The 19,257-nt window shown below is 42.8% G+C and overlaps 1 protein-coding gene across 12 annotated transcripts in view; it reads left to right on the top strand.

Annotated features, from left to right (window-relative positions):
• Positions 1 to 19,257, top strand: part of ELAVL4 (ELAV like RNA binding protein 4) — a 90,150-nt gene that overhangs the window by 55,471 nt on the left and 15,422 nt on the right. For all 12 annotated transcript variants that reach the window (XM_080655887.1, XM_080655894.1, XM_080655886.1 and 9 more), the window contains one exon: positions 12,309 to 12,412. In XM_080655887.1, coding sequence (XP_080512013.1) covers positions 12,309 to 12,412 — 104 coding nt within the window. The remainder of the gene's footprint in view (positions 1 to 12,308; positions 12,413 to 19,257) is intronic.

The following is a 19,257-nucleotide window of genomic DNA, read 5'->3' as shown; positions in this document are numbered from 1 at the left end:
AGAGAGTCTTACTGACTCTCAAGAGGGACAGAAAAAGGTACCATGTTGATCCCCCTCTCTGCCACCAGCACAGCCCTGTCACATGCTATAGGCATTCTTATTGAAAATTATGGAGTACTGAGCATGTACTGGGCATGATTTAAATTATGGGTTCATTCTGTTTCCTGGTCATCAGGATGACGTTTCATTTTCCATTGCCCAAAAGAACTGACCCAATAGAAGGCATTCACATTTTGTGATTCTCACGTGCATTCCTGGACACTCCTTCATCATTACCTCCCCAGGTACTTGACTCAGTGTAGTGAAGCTGATCACACTTGCTTGGTGTAGCCATTCCCTGAGAAGCCCTTAGCTTTAAAAAAATAAAATTAAATTAAAAAATGGCTTCCTTCCTCAATCCTACTCTACGGACTCATTTCTGCATGAGTTATTTTGGGCTTGGATTTTCCTTTCTTTTTTTTTTTTTTTTCTTTCTTACCTGCAAGCTGAACGGTGATGAAAAGGGAAGACATACTTTTGCTTCTTGTTTCTCTTCCTTTTCCTGGATCTGGGGAATTTCTGTCTTTTAAAACATTTGTTGGAACTGAACTGAGCTGTCAGACCATGAATGTGAGCTTCACATCTGGTACTGTACTATCAATGACGTTCTTGACAACAGGGACGGGGGTATTCATCTCTGCATTTCACACAGCTCTTAGTGTAAGTCCATGGCCAGAGAGCCCAAACCCTTTGTTCAGAAATGACACACTGACAGAGATTTTCAGACAAAGTCCTTCTCCAGCTCATATTTGACATCCTGACTTATCTCTACAGAGACACGTTATTTACTTCTCCTCCCTCATAGAAAGCCATTGATTTCCTTTTACTTTGAATAAAGGCAGTTTTCATAGATTTATATTCAGTTAATATTTGTGAAGCATCTACCTTGTGCCAAGCCCTCTCACATAATTTATCTCCTGTAATCTAAATCCCAACATGATATATCAGGCCCCGTCACCTGCCCTTTTTAAGAATAGTGTCTGATGGGAGATTTGGAGCCATTGTCTTAGTGCCTAAATTCAACAGTTCCTTTCACCCGCAGACATTTCACCCACAGACAGTCCCATTTTGCCCAAAGGCTAATTACAGTGTATGTAATTAGCATTCAATTGGTAACTTTTTCTACCTCTCCTTCCTTTGATACTAAACCCTCATCTAACATCAGCTGCCTTTCAGGAATCACCTGTGGGTTCACATCCATTCTGGGTGGAGTCTTGGCTATTTGACATCAGATCTTTGTTTCATGTGAGAGCAAGCCAACCAAGAAGTAAGAGTGCTGGTTCATTTCTCTGGCTAGCTGGCAGTTTGCCAAATTCCCCCTCTTTTTATTTCAACCCTTGTCAAGAATATTTTTAATTGTGTGACTATTCTTTCCTATCAGTAAAATCTTCTGAACATAATTTAATTTCTTGTTGTTTTGATTAAGAATCTTTCATTGCCCCAGGGTCATCCATCTGAACACTTCTTTTTGTGTGACAAATGCTGAAGGTGAGATAGTTGTCAGGAAGCTTCTATTGTCCCTGGTACATTACCTAAAATATATTCTTCTTTCTGTTTCTTTTTAAGCAATACTTGATAGTTACTTTTTATCTTGTGAATCACCTTTCTTTCTTGGAAAGACATATGAAAAGTAGGGCTCAAATTAGTTCCCTTTTTTTCATTTATTGAGGTTTGTTATTGAAATGTATAAGAACTGTCATTTGTAACAACTTATTTTATAGGACAAACCAAAAGAAGTTAAAAAAAACAACACTCCTTTGAGAATTGGTTTGTTTTCTTTATGAAAGAGTGTAGCTTTGTCACTGGTCCTTCCTGCTTTGGGGACTGCTGAAATCCCTGTGTACATTTTGTGAATTCCCATGTGCCTCACCCTCTAACAGAGGCATTGTTTCATGTCACTTGAACAATTTGATAATATTGTCTCTGAAATCAGAAGACACTATTAAAGCCTGTATGGGCTTTGGAGCCAGATGGTCTTGTGATCTGAGACCTCTGGATATCAGTGTCCTTGATTGTAAATGGCAGTGATAATGCTTACCTGTAGGATTGTTTGGGGGAGTAGATGAGAAGATAGAAGTAAAGCACTCAGGTATAACAACAACAAAAAGAGAAATATGTACTATTAACTAGAAGGTAGGAATCTTTTCACAATGTATATGTATATCAAATCATCATGATGTATACTTGAAATATCTCACAATTCTATCTGTCATTTATACCTCAATAAAGTTGGGGTGGGGAGAGAAATTAAGCACTCAGTACGCACTTATTGGCACACAGTAAGCACTAAAAAAATGATAACTATTCTTGATACTGTTCATTTGATTATTGAATTCATTCATTCATCCATTCAACATAAATTTATTGAAAGCCTACTATGTGCCAGACATTGGTCATACCAGATTAATAAGACCCCTGTCCCTACCTTAAGGAACTGAGGGCCCATTGAGAAATGCATTGGTTCAGTGAGCTTGTATCGAATGCCCACTGTGGGCCAAGTGGTTTGCTTGTTGCCATCTTGATGCCACATGATGAGTTCTCAACCTCTGGGAAATCACATCTACTTACGAAGCCAGGATGTAGCCTCTGGAAATAACCAAGTACTGGCTCAATATAATTTTAAATACTTTGGGAATTCAGAATAAGTAAGGCTGGATCCTGTCTTTTTTAATAGTGTTTGTTGTTGGCAGAGAACAGACACACTCAAAATTTCAGATGTCTAATGACTCCTGAGGCCCTGCCAGCGGTATGGGGAGATGTCATCTATGCAGCTGAGCACAGATTCTGCTTAAAAACAGCATTGACAGTCCAGGTTGATATCAACAATCCTTGGCCTCCTGGAAGTGATGGCTATAAACTCAGTGGCAGTCCACTTTCCTGAAGGGATGGCTGCTCATGCTGTCCCCTTTGCCTGGAGTGTTCTTCTCTGTCTTTTGCCTGCTATCTCCTACCAGTCTTTTCAAATTAGTCTCAGCTCAGGTATATCCTCCAGAAACCCTCTCTCCTTCTCACTGTCCTAACACCTAACCAGTACTTTAAGACGATCATTGTTGATTCATACTAGACCATGAATTCCTTGCTTCTTCTTTGGTCTTCACTTTCCAAATCTGTGGGAGAAGAGACCTGAAGATGATTGATACTTAAGTCCTTTCCAAGACTGCAATTCTGTGATGTAACAGGTATAGTCTGACAGACACATCAAGTTAGAAGATAGGAATGGGATAATTTTGGGTATATATTGGAATTAAATGGAAAGAATGAGAACTTGGAGATAGTACTAGACTATGTTGAGCCTCTCTAGAATATATTGAGCCTCTCTCAAAGTCTCAGGCCCACTGCTCTGTCAGGGCAGGTGTTTAGCACACAGATGAGCACTGAAAACTGGGGCACAGCTGAAAGGCTGTCCTAGGAGGGCAGGCGTATGCGTCTGGCTATTATTCTCTAGCCACATAACCTTGGGTTTGTTACTTCTCCTTTCTGGGACTCAGTTTCCCCTTCTGTAAAAAGGCTTGCTTCAGAGGTTGCAAAGATTTAAATAATGATGTATGTAAAGTGCTTGGCCTATAGTAGGTACTTAATAAATATCCTCTGTTATTCTTATTTTCTCAATTAAAAATCAGAATAAACTGAAACCAGTTGGAGCATGGGTCTAAATACATGTAATGTAGAATCTTTGAATCTTAGCATTAGAAGGGATCTATGGGCCCATCTTGCTATCTGCTGTAGCATCTCCTGATAAAATGTAGGCCTGCCTTCACATTTGCCATAATTCTAGTCATGGGGCAGCCTCACATAGCAGCCCACACCCTCATAAAATCATTATTAAAAAGTTCATACTTTTGTCAAAGCAAAATCTACTCCCTCTTCTATTGCCTGATTCTTGCCTTCTCCCTGAGGCCCCCACAGAGTAAATCTACCCCTGCCTTTTTATGACAGCCTTTCAAATATTGGAAGGGACCTTGAGCACCTTGAGAGTCTTCTGTCCTTCACTCTACAGCCCACGAGTCTTTCAGATGTGTCTCATGGGATCTGGTTCCATACCTCTTACCAGCATCAGGTGGTACCCTGGTAGAAGATTTTGCCACTCTTCCTGTGCCTTTCTGTTTTGGTATATGGATAATTGAGGGTGATGAAGAGGATGTAAATAGATAATATTCATTCATTCAACCAACAGACATTTACTGGATGTTCAAAAAATATCACAGACCTTGGGCATACAGAGATGAATAAAACACCATCTTGGCCTCTACTTCCCCTTATCTAGTGAAGTACAGAGACACATTAAGAGATCATTTTGAAAAGGTGTGTCAGTGAGAGTGTTTACTTGATCTGTAAGGCCCAAGGGGAGGCACTAGAGTGATTGTCACAGGTCTTCCTCAGCAGCACTGTAGAATCAGCTTGAAGAAACAAGGGATGGCCCTTTCCTCTTTTCAGTCATTTGACAAGTGCTATGGTAAGTGGCCCTCACATTCACTTGTGCCATTGCTCCAACATGCCGAGCATGCCCCTGCCTCAGGGCCTTTGCACATGAGATTCCCTCTGTCTGGAATGCCCTTCCCTCAGATGGGAGGACTGGCTACCTCCTTTGCTCTCATGTCACCTTAGCAGTGAGGCCTTACCTGACCACTGTGTTAAAAAATTGCAACTTCACCGCCACCCCCGACACACACACTGCCTTTCCCTTTTCTCTGCTTTATTTTCTCCCTAGAATTCACCATCATCTAACAAACTTTATATTTTTTATATGTTCCGTATCCTACTCCCTCATCTCAAATCTGATGGCAAAAACCAAGTATTTTTTGTTCTCTGCTATAGTCCTAGTGAATATGCCTGGAACATAATAAATGCTCAATAAATGTCTACAGGATAAATTAATATAGTGCTTGAATTCAGCCTCAGGAATGGAATCCCATCCTTTGATAAGGGCACCTTATCAAAATTCTACTCTTTCTTCGAAGTCCAACTTAAAAGCCCCCACCTCCAGGAAGCCTTCCCTACTCTGCTCAGTTAAAATCAGTCTCCACCTCCTCTCTGTTCCTATATACAGCTGTAAAAGAAAAATCTCTGGTATATTTATTGTTTTTGCTGAACTATAATTATCCTATATAATAAAGAGCTAATATGCTAATTAGATCAGATGGTAAAACAACCTTCCTGAACAACCTTCTGGAATGACCGGTGGGCGGGGGGCAGGGCTGCGAGGCAGACAGGGACGTGAGGGCCGAGGCAGCCGGGGCCACGAAGGCCTACTCTTGCACAAATTTCATGCATCAGGCCTCTGGTTTCTTATATTTGTCTTTCCCTTCTACATAATAAATCCCCTTGGTCATTTTGGGGCCCACTCATACTATCTACCATGTAGGAGATGCCAGTTAAATGTGCTCCAAGGTAAAAAAAAAAAAAAAGCATCAGAAACATTCTTCACCTTCAAGGAGGCTGGGCCTCATTGAGGAGATAGCATCCTCTCAGGCAGTAGTGTAAGGGGCTGGGAGAAGGAAGAAAAGGAACCATCTACTGACTGAGCATCTGTTATAAATCAGGTACTTTACCTGCATTATCACTTTTAATCCTTCTAATAACTCCATAAAAATAATATTAAGTCCATTTTACAGATGAGATTACTGCAACAGAAAGGGGCAAAGTAGGAATGCAAAATTTGGAGATGAAAAGAAATAGCAAATATTAAGAAATTCAGAGAGCTTTCACATCAGTGCTTCCCTTCCCTGTGACTCTGGGTAAGATGTGTAGGTGCAGGGAGCTTCATTTAACTTTGCCAGGGTCTCACAGAAATAGGCTGAAGCTGCAGTTCTTTCAAGTCCCCAGGTGATGCCAATGATGCTAGTACAGGGACATACTTAGAGCAGTAAGACTTTAAGCAACAACTGTGTGAACTACTAAAAGAAAATCAATCTTCTGACTAGTTGGTTTTACAAACAGAGTTTGCAGGAGAAAAGTCAAGACTCAGCCAAACATGTAAACTCTCACAGAAAAGGAATGGCATAGGGCAGACCCATGGATGCACCAGAATCTCAAAGCAGCCCCTATCAGTGTGAAGGAGGGAAAGAGACCCCAACCAGGATTTGTGCCTCCCCTGATGCCCAACACTCTGCTGTGCCTTGGCACAGAGGCCAGATCCCATAGAGAGAAGGCATGAGCTGGGAAATCACACAGACCTGGGTTCATGCCAATCCTAGCCCTGGAGCCTACTTCCTGGTTGACTTTGGGCAGGTTGTTTAACACTTCTTAGCCTCGCTTCCCTTATCTGCACAATGGGCCTTGTGTACCCATTTCACACAGGATTATATTAGGTCCTCTTACTAGGCCATTTAGCATAGTGCCTGGCATAAAATAGGCACTGAATGAATTGTAGCAGTTCTTCGTCCACATGCTAATATAGTTAATCCTCACAGTGATCCTTTGATTGTGAGGATAAGGGATTATCCCTGTTTTCCAGATAAGGGAACCGGCTGATGAAGCTTAAATGACTTAACCAACATTATACAGAAAATATGGTTTTGAGCCACCCCCCCACACACACACACTCCCCACACACACATGTATGCAGTAACAGCCACAGAGCTCTCTGCCCTCTTTTGGGTGAGTTCAGGTAGATTTCAAGGCAGCTGACAGCCAGGAAAGCCCTCAGGATTGGCAGGGAGTCCTGGGATGTGGAGTTGGCTTTGGTTAACCCAGCATGTGGATTACTGCTGCACAGGTGATCTTGAGGTGACTGGGGATTTTATCATGTGCTTTGAGAACAGAATTTCAGCCTGAGCTAGGGGTTCTAACATCCACAAAAATTCCTTACTCAACTCAGAAGTTTTCATCAACAGCAGCTACCCATCTGGCAGCCCCCGAGGGGGTTTTGAAGATGAGGAAAGTAACTGTGAGGTTTCTGGAGACAGAAAGAGCAAGCTGTGCAGGTTAGCAGTGCAGAAATGCTGAGGTTCCTTCTGGCCAGCCCTGCCAGGGGACAGACACCTTCTCCGCTGCTGCCATCAACCATGAAGATGTCACATTCGGAGTCCTGCTGTCATAACCCCCATGACCTCAAAGGCAAGGGACAACAACTTCTGTCCAGAATGACTGAGAAAATGAGGGGTTATAATCAGCTATGATGGTCACACTTCCTAGAGTTTAAGTACAAATTAAGAATGCTTAAAGCAAACTATCAACAATAACCTGCTTTTTCTTAGGTGATTCAAAAAAGCCTCAGAGGTATGTCAGGGCCTCAAAATAGTTGTCAATAACATTGTAGTGCAGCCCTAACCGGTTTGGCTCAGTGGATAGAGTGTCGGCCTGCGGACTGAAGGGTCCCAGGTTCGATTCCGGGCAATGTACCTTGGTTGCAGGCACATCCCCTGTAGAGGGTGTTGCAGGAGGCAGCTGATCGATGTTTCCCTCTCACTGATGTTTCTAACTCTCTATCCCCCTCCTTTCCTCTCTGTAAAAAATCAATAAAATATATTTTTTTAAAAAACAAAAACATTTTAGTTCAAATGGAGTAACTGTGGTTATCACAAAGGATACCAGATTTGGAGTCAAAAGATCTAGACCTGGGCAGACTATGGCCCAAAAGACAAATTGAGCCCACTGCCTGTTTTTCTAAATAAAGTTTTATTGGAACACAGACACACTCATTTGTTTACATATCGTCTGTGGCTGCTTTCATGCTACAATGGCAGAGTAGTCATGACAGTAACTAGAGGACCCACCAATGCTAAACTATTTGCCATATCACCCTATGTATAAAACAATTTTCCCATCCCTGATCTAGACTAAGACCCAGCTCTGTAACGTAGGGAAAAGCAGTGTTTTCCCTGCACTTCAGTTTTCACATCTGTAAAATGATGATTATCTCTCCCACAGGCTGTTGTGGGAATTGAATGCAACAGAACGGGCGGGGGTGGGGGGGAAAGGGGGGGAGGCGGGTGGGGAGCACTTTGGAAACCCAGAGTCTCTGTGGAAAGTGGGCAGGGATGGGTTTTATTGTCCACCTGAACGATGCTGCAGAAGCCACCTAGGACATTTTTTGTCTGTGTTTTGTTTTCCAATCATTCCTGATGTTAGTTTTTTGTCGTGTTCTCTCCTTTCCCCAGGGACCCGCCCTTTACCTCTTCTTCCCTCAAACATAAAAACGTCTGGTTTTATGCTTCCAAAAATGAAGAATTAGTACAAGTGTGTTTGTCTATTCTTTTACTTAGCCAGTATTTGTTGAGTACCCTCTATGTTCAAAGATGCAAACCTTTATAAGCTAGTTTTGGGGGAGAGAAGTGGTTGATTTCTAAGGGGAGAAGTTAGGTGTACAAATTATTATAGCAGAATAGAGATTTCGCCATGTCATACTAGGAGGACACGGCATGTGTTTGTGTTGTGCATGTGTGATTTACAAAAACAGAAATACGTAGGTTCAGATTTAAGAAAACCTTGTTAAGAAAAGAACCTGTTTAATCCAAAACCCAACTGAAATGCCTTAAAATGTAGGCATTATGTGTGAAAGTTTTCCTTGAAAACTACATTCTAATTTTAAGTTGCTAGCCCAAACTATCAAGAATGCATGTCCTCCTCATGGGTGGTCACTGGAGACCCCTCCCCTGTGCCCATGGACAGGACTATCAAGGACTGGTCACATGTAAGGGCTGTAGGTCCCCTGGGCTTCAAAAAGCCAGGTTCTCACCATAGTTTCTAAATTTTGGAGGCAGTCTTTATTTCATAATAGTTTACCTCTTTGTTGATTTTTTTTTCTTTATTGATAATTCAACAAACATTAACTTCAGTAATTTAATTTTTTATTTATTCAACTTGCTATCAAAATTAATTCATTAATTGAGAACAAAAATGAAGTTTAATTTCCTGTTCTGAAAATACTGCCGCCATACCTATATAGTCAAATCTTGCTATAGCTAATAAAGAAAGAAAAAGCAGTTATTTGGCATGGGGGGCGGGGAGGGAAAGAATAATATAAGGACTGACCATATCTGTGTTTGGGTCTTACACGTACACTTAGCTCTAGGCTCCTGACTATTCCCTTGGGCCTTCCCAGCATGGTGGCTCTTTTGGTCCCCATGGATATAGTGTTGGTATTTTTTGTGACTGTGTTTCATCTATATTTTTCTATGTACATTTAAATACAGAACTGCAAATCCATAACCTATCACCAGTATATGGCCACCAAAACACAAAATTCTTCCTTATTTCTCTCTCCCCCACTACTAAAAGAATTTTGAAAGAAATGGGTCTTTGGGTTTTATATTTTCTGCCTAGGGATTTAATCCTCTATAGGCTGTTGTGAAGAGGGTGTTTAGTTCCATAGAGCACTTTTTATTAGACTTAGCAGGACTCCTGCGATGGCAAGAGGCCCGTGAAGAAGCCTGTTTGGGAACTAGGTTAACCACAGGTAGTTTCACTGGGCTGCCAGCTTATCTCATAGCTTTCAATTCAGAAGCAAGCTTTCCACTTCTGCCCTCCTCTTGTTCAATGCAGTGTTCTGTTTAGAGTTTGCAATTCATTATTTCATATCAAGGAGTATCTCCAATCACTTTTCCTCTTGCTTTCTAAAAGGATGTTCATCTGGTTTTTACTTTTCCTAGAACACCCTCTTTCTTGATATTAAGCACAGTCTCTCTCTAAAGCTAGAGCACATAATGATACTACTGTAGTCAAGTACTAAGGTGATGGTGGGTTTGGGACTGATACAGGCAGGGGGGGAGCTATGACTCAGGAGTCCTTTCCTTCACTTGATCTTCAGAACCTTCCCAAGACCTGTGAGTATTTCTTCCTCCTGAAACAAAGGTCAACAATGTATAATAATAAAAGCATAATATGCTAATTAGACCAGACCGCCAAAGGACCTTCCGGACGAAGCAGGGGCTGCTAAGGGCCGAGGCAGCCGGGGCTGCGATGGGCCAAGGCAGCTGGGGCTGCAAGGGCCGAGCCCCTTGCATGAATGTCGTGCATTGGGCCTCTAGTAAAGATAAAATGTAAAACGTATAACAATCATAGCCACTCTACTATTTATTTCAGATTTCTGTAAACATATGAATAATTAGAAAAAAAGATAGCATATCAAGGAACATGCATCACTGATAGGCATGATAAATTCCTCCACATATATTCCATAACTGTGATGAATTATGAACTATTTGATTTTAGGTTCAATGTTTGCAGTTAAGTGGTGAGTGTTTTGTCTATATTTTTTCATTTTAGTTTTACACAAAGTATTCAGTGGGATAGGCTGACTGACTCGTTTCCTAGAACCCATACCTGAGGTTTATCATTGAGATTATTGCTTTTTAAAATGCCCTTTGGAGCAGCCCAACTTGGTACATGACTGTTTAAAATAAATAACTGTAAAAATATTTTAGTACAGTCATTTTTAAGGCTTCTCTTATATACAAGATAAATAGGACTAATAAATTTGCATGGTCAAAATGGAAATTTGTGTGATGAAAATGAATTTAATTAGGTAAACTTAGGCTTGTTGAGGTGAAGGCAAATTTAAGATAAATGATATTTTTAAAACAATGAAATTAGTCTTTTACTTTTTGATTTGCAAAAAATTTTGTGGAACATGTGGCAAGGTCTTGTAATTCACACACACCTCTCTCTCTTACTCTTCTGTGTACACACTCACAGACAGGCGCGCACCACAATCACAGTGAAATGGGAAGAGAAGGGTCCCAGTGGCTGGAGGCTGCTCAGCATTCTCTCCTCCTTTTTCAGTTACTAATTCTGGCTGGTGAAGGGCATATCTGGAAAAGTTTGCCCCTTCCCCTGTCTTTTCCTATTCTAACTCTGTTATTCCAAAACACAAAGGAACGTGCTAATGGAAAGAATTGTCGTTTGGTGGACAAAAAAAAATGCATTTGAGTTTCCTTATGATTCTCTTTGTTTCCTTCCTATAAAGGATAACAAAGTCACCCACTTTCTGATCCAGAACCCAACTTGTTTTCCCAGGTTCCCTCCTACAACCGACACAAACACAGACATTTACCAGCAAAACAGACGCTGTTGGAAAGATTTTTTTGGCTGCTGAAATGGGCTCCTGTCACCAGGACATGGCAGGCTTTTTGTTGTATTGTCTCCTAGCCCCGGCCCCTGTACTCCAAAGGGAACTTTATGTAATCAGTCCTCCCTGACGTGTGATGTCCTGTCATTTTCCTCCCCTTCGGCTTTGCTGCCGCCCACAAATCAATAGCAGTGCCTGGGAAGTTTCAGCTGGTTTTGCAGCCACCCTGAGCTCTGTGTTTCTTAAAGGGTATGTCAGTAAATGTAAAGTTTCCTAATGATATTTCTGGCTGATGACACATGGCAGAGCTGATGGACTATTTATAATCAGTGGCACGATCGCAAACACATTATTTTTATTTCACTTAGGGGGGAGCCCTGTCGCTTGCCACCTCTCTTTGCAGACAAGTGGATGCCGTCTCTACCCAAAGGAGCTAAATTCTCTTTGAAGAATGTGCCTGCACATCACCCTTTTGAATTAGGAGTTCCTCAGTCCTTTCCAATAGAACCCACCCCTCTTTTATGATTATAGGGGAATGATGGAGGCAATGAATTATTTGCAGCAACTGCTTTAAATTCTGGCCATGCCTTCACTATAATGTCTCCTCCAATCTCTGCTGCTCAGATCCTGCTGCATTCCTCTGGGTGTGGGTGTGGTTGGCGTGACTGAGGCAGCAGACACAACTCCTACATCCAGCACTTGCCCCAGTTTTATAGGACTAAGCATAGCAGAGCTGTCTTTTGTTGAGCAGCTATTATGTTCTAAGCAATATATTTGGTAGACATTTTATATACAATATCTCATCAACCCTCTCCTATCATTTAATCAAGACATTTAATCTCCTATCTCCCCCGCATCTCTGAGATGTCACACAGCTTACAGGGAAATTCCCGGGACTCCAGTTCAGTGACACTTGACACTTGTTCTCCTTCCACTACCCTGTCCTGCCTCTTCTCCATTAAGAGGACATTGGCATGTATACTAGTATAGTGTGGATGTGCAGGAGTGCTTACCAATTCCCAGCTTGGGCAACTTCGTGAGCTCAAAAACTGACCAGAATGAAACATGAAAGAATTTGAAATTTCTCAACCTGTGGGTAAATCTTGGTATAACAGGAACCATATACTAGGAGGGTTTGGATTCACTGCAATGGGAAGTGTTTCCTCTATAAAGATATTGAGCTTTCTCTCTCTCTCTCTCTCTCTCTCTCTCTCTCTCTGTCTCTTTCTCTCTCTCTCTTTTTTAAAAAATGTTTCCACAGGACAGAGTTTAGGGTATGGATTCGTTAACTATATTGATCCAAAGGATGCAGAGAAAGCCATCAACACTTTAAATGGACTCAGACTCCAGACCAAAACCATAAAGGTAAGAGGTGATATTCTGGCTCCTGATTGGGGAGGCGCTGGTTGATTTCATCCCTTTGTTCTGATAAATAAAGGCCATGAGGGAGCTGGAAGTGGTGCTCTTTATTTATTTAAAGGACATTTCCTGGGGACGTAGATCATTTCAGGAGTGAGGTGAGGGCTGAGCACAGGGAGGGAACACGAGCTGTGGATGTCAGGGATGACTACCCAACATGGAAGGCCTGTGAATCTGAGTCTGCAGAGATGGCCGGAATTGAGCTACAGGAAGAAGCTGAGATAAGAAGCTGTTCCAGGCAGAGGGAACAGCACATGCAACGCTTTGAAAATATACATAAATATTGTGAGTGGGGAACAGCATATGGAATAGTGTGGCCTACGTTTGGATGGGGGGTGGGAGAAGACAAGGGCCTCATGTGCCAGGCTGAGCAGCTTGGCTTTACCTAAAGGTGCAGAGGACCCTCCTGAGACTTGAAAAGGAAAAATCAGTTATAAAATTAATACACTAGTGAACTAGTGTACAAAATCCATGGAAACAAAGGAATGACTGAAAAAGGAACATTCCAGGCATCTGAAAATAATCAGACCAGTAAATAGTATCTATGCAAGCGTTAAGGTGAAAAATAACGGTGGCCCGGAGCCTGCTCCTCCAGACCAAGGCTTCTGCGGCTGGATTGTCACTCTCAGTTCAGACTTTACCTGATGGCGTTCTTCAGGAGGCAGTGCCATTGGCTTTGAGGCCCCCTCTGACAGCCAGTGGTGAGCTCCTAAATGGAGCCTGCCTCCTCCGCCTCCCTTTCCCGGACGCCCCACCTAGCATCCTGTTTGGGGGCAGCTGCCAGCCGATTAATGAGCCCCATTCTTCATAGCCTATTAAACCAGGGGGAGGTGTCTCCTGGGCACTCTTATCCTCACAACAGCAAGTCTGACACAAAGTAGGACAAAAGAGAAACCTCTCCCAGAATGGAAATCTATAGATGGCACCAGCTCTATGTCTGAAAACATACAACCAGAACTTCTTAGTTCAACAGAGCTGCTTTTCCCACAGCCAGACTGACAGGGGGGACTAGTGGTGTAAGAGCATCTTAGCTGGGAGGCAACCAAAACAAACACAAAAACAAAACAAAACAAAACCTTCTCTTTGGGGAATATATTATGACTGTCTTTCCTTTCTTCCTTCCTTTCTTTTTTTCGTCCTCCATCCCTCCCTCTCTCTTTCCCCTCCCCCCTCCCTCTCTCCTTCCTTCCTTCCTTCCTTCCTTCCTTCCTTCTTTCCTTTCTTTCTTCTTTCCTTTCTATACTTTTCCAATTGAGTTTAGCTTATTTCTAAAGTTGATTAGAAATCATCTTTCCTGATCTCATAGAGTCTGTGGTACACAAAGACCCCAAAATGGGCCTGATTCAGGTTGCCTGATTCGGTCTTGGCTTAGAATCAATCCCTATGAGTTCTCTAAGGGTGAAATAATTGAGCGTTGCTTAAATACGGGGTAGTCCTCTGAGAGGTAGGAGAATTAATTTCTTTCAAAAGAAAAACATACCTATTTTTGTGCTTTAAGTAAAGATGGTATGCTCCTGTCACCTGACTCTTTGATGAGGCCACACCAGGTTGAGAGCTGTATTTGTGGTTTGGATTGATTTTTCTGTACTATCCAATTCAGTATTAGAATGTCAGACATTTACTGTTCCATTGATGGACACCCTGACCTTGAAGCTACTTTTCTTCCCTGCAGTTTTCTTGAAATCCAAACTTCCCCAAGAGCTTAGGATCAAATCATCAGCCATCCATTCTATGTGGTTTTTTGTTAAGTGATCCCTGAAGCTGTAGGCATTTCCCAAAAGACTGAGCGAACCCAGCTTTTCTGATCACGCTGTCAGAAGTAGTGCTTTGTCCAAGTGGATCTTGGCAACAAGAAATATTGATCATTTTCTTTCTGTGAAGAGCCAATCTGCCTCCTTCCCTTCTCTATATTCCATTCCCTACCCCTCACCCACCCTCTGCTCACCCTGTATCAATACGCTGCCAACACATTTGCACCCAGCAGTAACGTGGGCTTTCAAGCCACTGTAGGATTCAAAATGCATGATGCCACGGCTGAATCAATAATTTCCATTCTCTACAACGAATGAAAGTTTAATGTGCAAACCTGGGGATTTCAGCCCTTTCATTAAAGCAGTTTATTTGCCATACTAAAAATTAAGTTTGAGTGATAGGTTCCTTTATTAACTTTTCCTCCTTTTCCTAAAGGGACACAATGTTTAAGGTAAAAATCATATTAAAGGGGAGAGGGAAAGCAAACCTTTTTCATGTGCTGTTAATAGTCTCATCATTTATTAATTTTTATAAATTGCTTTTCTGCCTTTTGGGCCTCTGTTTACTTCTTCTGCTTCAGTTTGCTTTGATAAGTGACATGAGATTTATCTCTCTGACTCCATGAAGGAGTAGAAAGCTTGTCTATCTGGGGGGAAAAAATACTATTTTTAAATATGCATTACAGAGATCTCCTTGGAACCATCTAGCACATGTTTGCAAACTTTAGTCAAGTTAGTCCCTCCTCACATCTATGGAACATATTTGGAGCTTCGTGGAAAACACACTACTTTAAATATAATGCACAACCTAGATGCAGGCAAACCAAGTACAATCTTAAGCTTTGAAGATTAATGACTAACAGCTAGAGTCAGAGATAGTTCTGGAAAGTGGGGAGTGGGGAGTGGAGGCTGTAGTGAGCTGTAGCGCAGGAGAAAAGGCAGCTTTTCTTCAGCTACTGCTCATTGTCTAAGCCTAGATTGCTGCCAGATCTTCCGATTGTTCAATAAAAACTGAAATCTAGATTTTTTTTTTCGATGCAAAGTCTCCCAATTTCTAGAGATTGGATACCAACTCAAAACATTTTAAAGCATTCTATAGGTGGGCCAAATATCACTTAATAGTTGACCTGTGGACAAGCAGTTGGAAGCCTTTGAACTCAAATTTAAATACACAAGCTCTGTTTTGCTGATTGGAAGTGAATGACTCATTACTGGGCTGCTAGGTGAAGGTGCCCACAAATGATGGTTCCCCAAATATTTGTTTCCCATTTATTAAGGGGATGTAATGTGACTGTGTGAATACTTAGGGTGTGTGGAGGGCAAGGCCAGGCATCTGTCCTCAAGGAAAATACAATGACGCAGACACAGCATCAAAACAGAGAAAGAGTGTGACTCCTAAGTCAGCCACAATGACCAGCGTGGATGACTGCAGATAACTTGCCTACCTGGAAAAATAAGCATGGATTACAGAGATCTCCTCGGAACCGTCTAGTACACGTTTGCAAACATGGGACTGTAGAGGAATTGTTCTTTGGTTTGTAACCTCATTAGTGGGAGACAGTGGCCAGGTTCCCAGCCCTCATCTTGGAGATCAGGCTCAGAGAGATGGAGTGACTTGTCCAAAGCCACACACGTGGCCAGCAGTGGAGCTGAGTTAGCATCCAGAGGTTCTGTGAAGCGCTCTGGCAGAAGAGGAGCTGCTTCATATGTGACCATGAGCTTGAAAGGAAATAATAACAGTAATGCTACCTTACATTGAATATTCACTCTGGTCTAACTCCTTCACATGTTCAATCACATTTAAACCTTGAAACATCCTGGGGCTAGGTGCTTTGTGTAGATCAGCTCTAATTCTTAAAATAGTCCTGTAGGGAGGTGCTCTCTATACAAATGAGAAAACTGAGGCCCAAAGAGGTTAAGAGACTTACTGAGGATCACACCATTGGTATTGAGATTTGGAGTAACAACATAAAAATGTTTTAAAGGGGGCTTTGGCAGAAGATCATACATGTTGGAATGTCACCTGCCTGTTTGTTCAGTGGCACGTGCCTTCTGTGAGGGTGTGGGTGTGCATTTGGCCTTGCACACAAACGAGTTATACTCCCTGGCATGGGAAGGAGATCTAAAAAGCAAACAAGTGGATTGTGTGGCTCTTCCAGGCTCTTGAGTAAACAGACTCGTGATTCAGGGCTTCTGCCATCAACCTGAGCGCTGACCTGACTTCAGCTCATTCCTTCTCAGACCCCTGCTTCTGAGGCAGTGTCCCGGCGATTCTCCCATTGCTGCATGCCAGACAGGCATGGGCTTACATTGCCTAGCCCGCCAGGGCGGCCTGGCACCTCACTGGAGAAACGGAGTCTTTTCTCAACATTTCAACCCTGAGCCCAGTGGAGATCATTTGCCCCACTTAGGGCTTTGGGGATGCTGTTTGTTTAGTTCCCTTCCCCTCCAACTTAGCTCCAACACAGATCACTTTAGACTCTGGAAAGCATTGGGTGAAATGGCTCTGGGGTCTAGAAAATGATGTCCAGTACTCCTGAATCCCACACCGATGCCTGTCCCCGTCCTGGACCTCTTCATTGGCTCCAAAAGAGCAGCCTCTGAATTTGCACTGTAAATCCTGCCTCTCGTTAAGAAGCGCGCTATTGAATCCAAGGCCAGTGCCCCAGGTCTCACGTTAATTAGGAACAAAGAAAATCAGATGGCTCTGTCGTACTTCAAAAGAGGGATATGTTTATCCAAAGTTTGGATACAGGTTCGTTACACTGAGATCCTTCAGCAAAAAGTAGTTCCAAATTGGATTTGAGGGTTTGGAATTCCTCCCACTAAAACTTTCACAGTAATAGGACCCCTGTTTGGATTTTAACCCATGTTTGAGGAGCAGGATTAGAGAAGTGTTCACTGCTGCCTCTGGAAGCTCTTGTCTTATAGGGAACACAGACACGCAAAGGACCGACTCTAATGTAGTGAGACTGGTGGTCATTCGGCTACAGGCTTCCCATTTGGCTTGGAGGGGCTGTGGGGAATAGGGAGCTGTACAAGGAAGTAGGTTGCTGAGCAAGAGAGGGAGCTGGTCAAAGTAACGTTCTAAGAAGGTTCACTAGGGGTGTTTGTTGAATGAAACCAGCAGCTTGCAGGCTATTGTGGTAGGTTTTTGTCAGCATTAGACATTGGTTTTCATAAGCTCCCTTGGGAGCTTTTTTACTCATTTTAAAAGCAAGACATGCTTATTGAAGAATTATTTGGAAAATGTATTATCTTATAATGAAGGCAGTATCAGCCATTCCCAACTCAACGCGGTTACCATCTTTATATATTGTCTTCCTTTTTTCATTGAGTTGCATGTTTGCAAATGGTTTTATGTCTTATCTTTTTCTAATAATTGCATTAAGCTATTACTCAAATTATAAAATTATGACTCTAAGTAAAACATTCACAGAGCACAGCTCTTGACCAAACTGGAGGTGTGAGTGATTTCAGGGATGAGGCGAGAAAAGGGCTGTTTCTGCCACTCAGTGAACCCAGGAGGGTTGGCACTCAGTCGGGAAATGGGGTGAGAGAGTAAGAAGATGCTTTATTGTGAGGCAGGAGCCCCGTTCAAGGGGGGAGCAGGACTAGAGAAGGGGAAGGCTTTTCAAAAGGAAACATCTCCCTTCTCCGGGAAAGAGAAGGAGAGCGCGCTCTTTATTCCAGCTCTCTGGCTTAGCCATTTCTCCATTTTCACTTTATTCTTCTAATAGCACTAACAGTGCCTCCAGGGGAATCTTCCCACACTTGAGTTTTGCAGGTTCCAGTTTGCCCCTCCCGCTTCTTGCTCTTGCCAGGGGTCATCAGGGATCCGGGCCTCCCTCCCTCCCCCAGCATCCACCTGCCTTGCTAAAGGCCTCCATTCCGCTGAGGCATCTTTTCTTTGCACTTGGCATAAGCAATTATTTCTCCTATCACTGCTCTTAATGCTTCCGGAGAGTTAGCAGATCATTTTTTGCTGATGGATATCACCCCACCCAGGAATAATGGACTGCCTCCCTCCGTCTTGTTAATAATAAAAAGGCCCTTTTCTCCTCCCCCATTATAGTTATAGGCAGAGGCAGTGCAGGAGCTTCCCCTGCCAAGGTCAGCAAGGGCGACTGGATCACTGAATCCCCAAGGAGCAAGGAGAGGGCACACGGGCAAGGCCAGTGGAAACCGGAGCCCCATTTACCCAGTCATACCAAGCTGCTGTCTCCGTGAGAGATTCTGTTTGGCTGCTGTGCTACCCAGTGCCCTGTTCACTTCCTTTGAGTGAATAATTTCAGATACGGGGATAGGAGTTTGGGAGATAGTTTCCCTACTGTCCCTGCCCAGTGAGGTTGATATGATCCAGCATCTTGGAGGCCATCCACAGTGTCCTGTGTCTGGATTACAAAAGAAAATTAGACAGGTCCAGGGAGGACATGTAGGTTTTTAGAAGTGCGTGGAATGGGGCGTGGGCTTTATCAGCCTACAAGTGTAAAATCAGTCAACAGTGTGATGCAAGCTGCATAAAAAAGCAACTTGGCAGACCTTGGCCATGTTAGGAGAACTATGGAGTCTAAATCATAGGAAATAGTGGTCCTTTCTTGGCCACTCTGGCCTGCTGTCTTGTATCTCATTCTCAGCTTCATGATTTTAAAAGACCTGACACCCTAAGGGTTGTCCAGAGGCAAATGACAAAGATAGCAAAGAGGGTTCTCCAGTCACACATTCACCCCACAATGATTGCTTTTCCATTACCCTGGGGCAGGGGGGAAGCAGGGCGGGGAAGGGGGGGTGGAAGGGAGGGGTTGTCTGAAGTGACTCTAAAGCTCAATCCTGTATTTCAAGAATCTGTGAAGAGAAGTTATACAATTATGAGGGTAGAACATTAGCCTTGGATGATAGTGAGTCCCTGATTGTCAAAGGCATTCAAATGGAGTCACTAAGGATGATGAAGAAAGGATTTCTATACCAGACTGGAGTCTGACTAAATGATCCTAAAGGTCCCTTCCAATCTGAGCTGCTGTAACTTCATGTTGCTTCTGG

The sequence above is a fragment of the Plecotus auritus genome (assembly GCF_963455305.1).
Source record: "Plecotus auritus genome assembly, chromosome: 2".
NCBI lineage: Eukaryota > Metazoa > Chordata > Mammalia > Chiroptera > Vespertilionidae > Plecotus > Plecotus auritus.
This window is presented reverse-complemented; position numbering and strand designations above follow the sequence as displayed.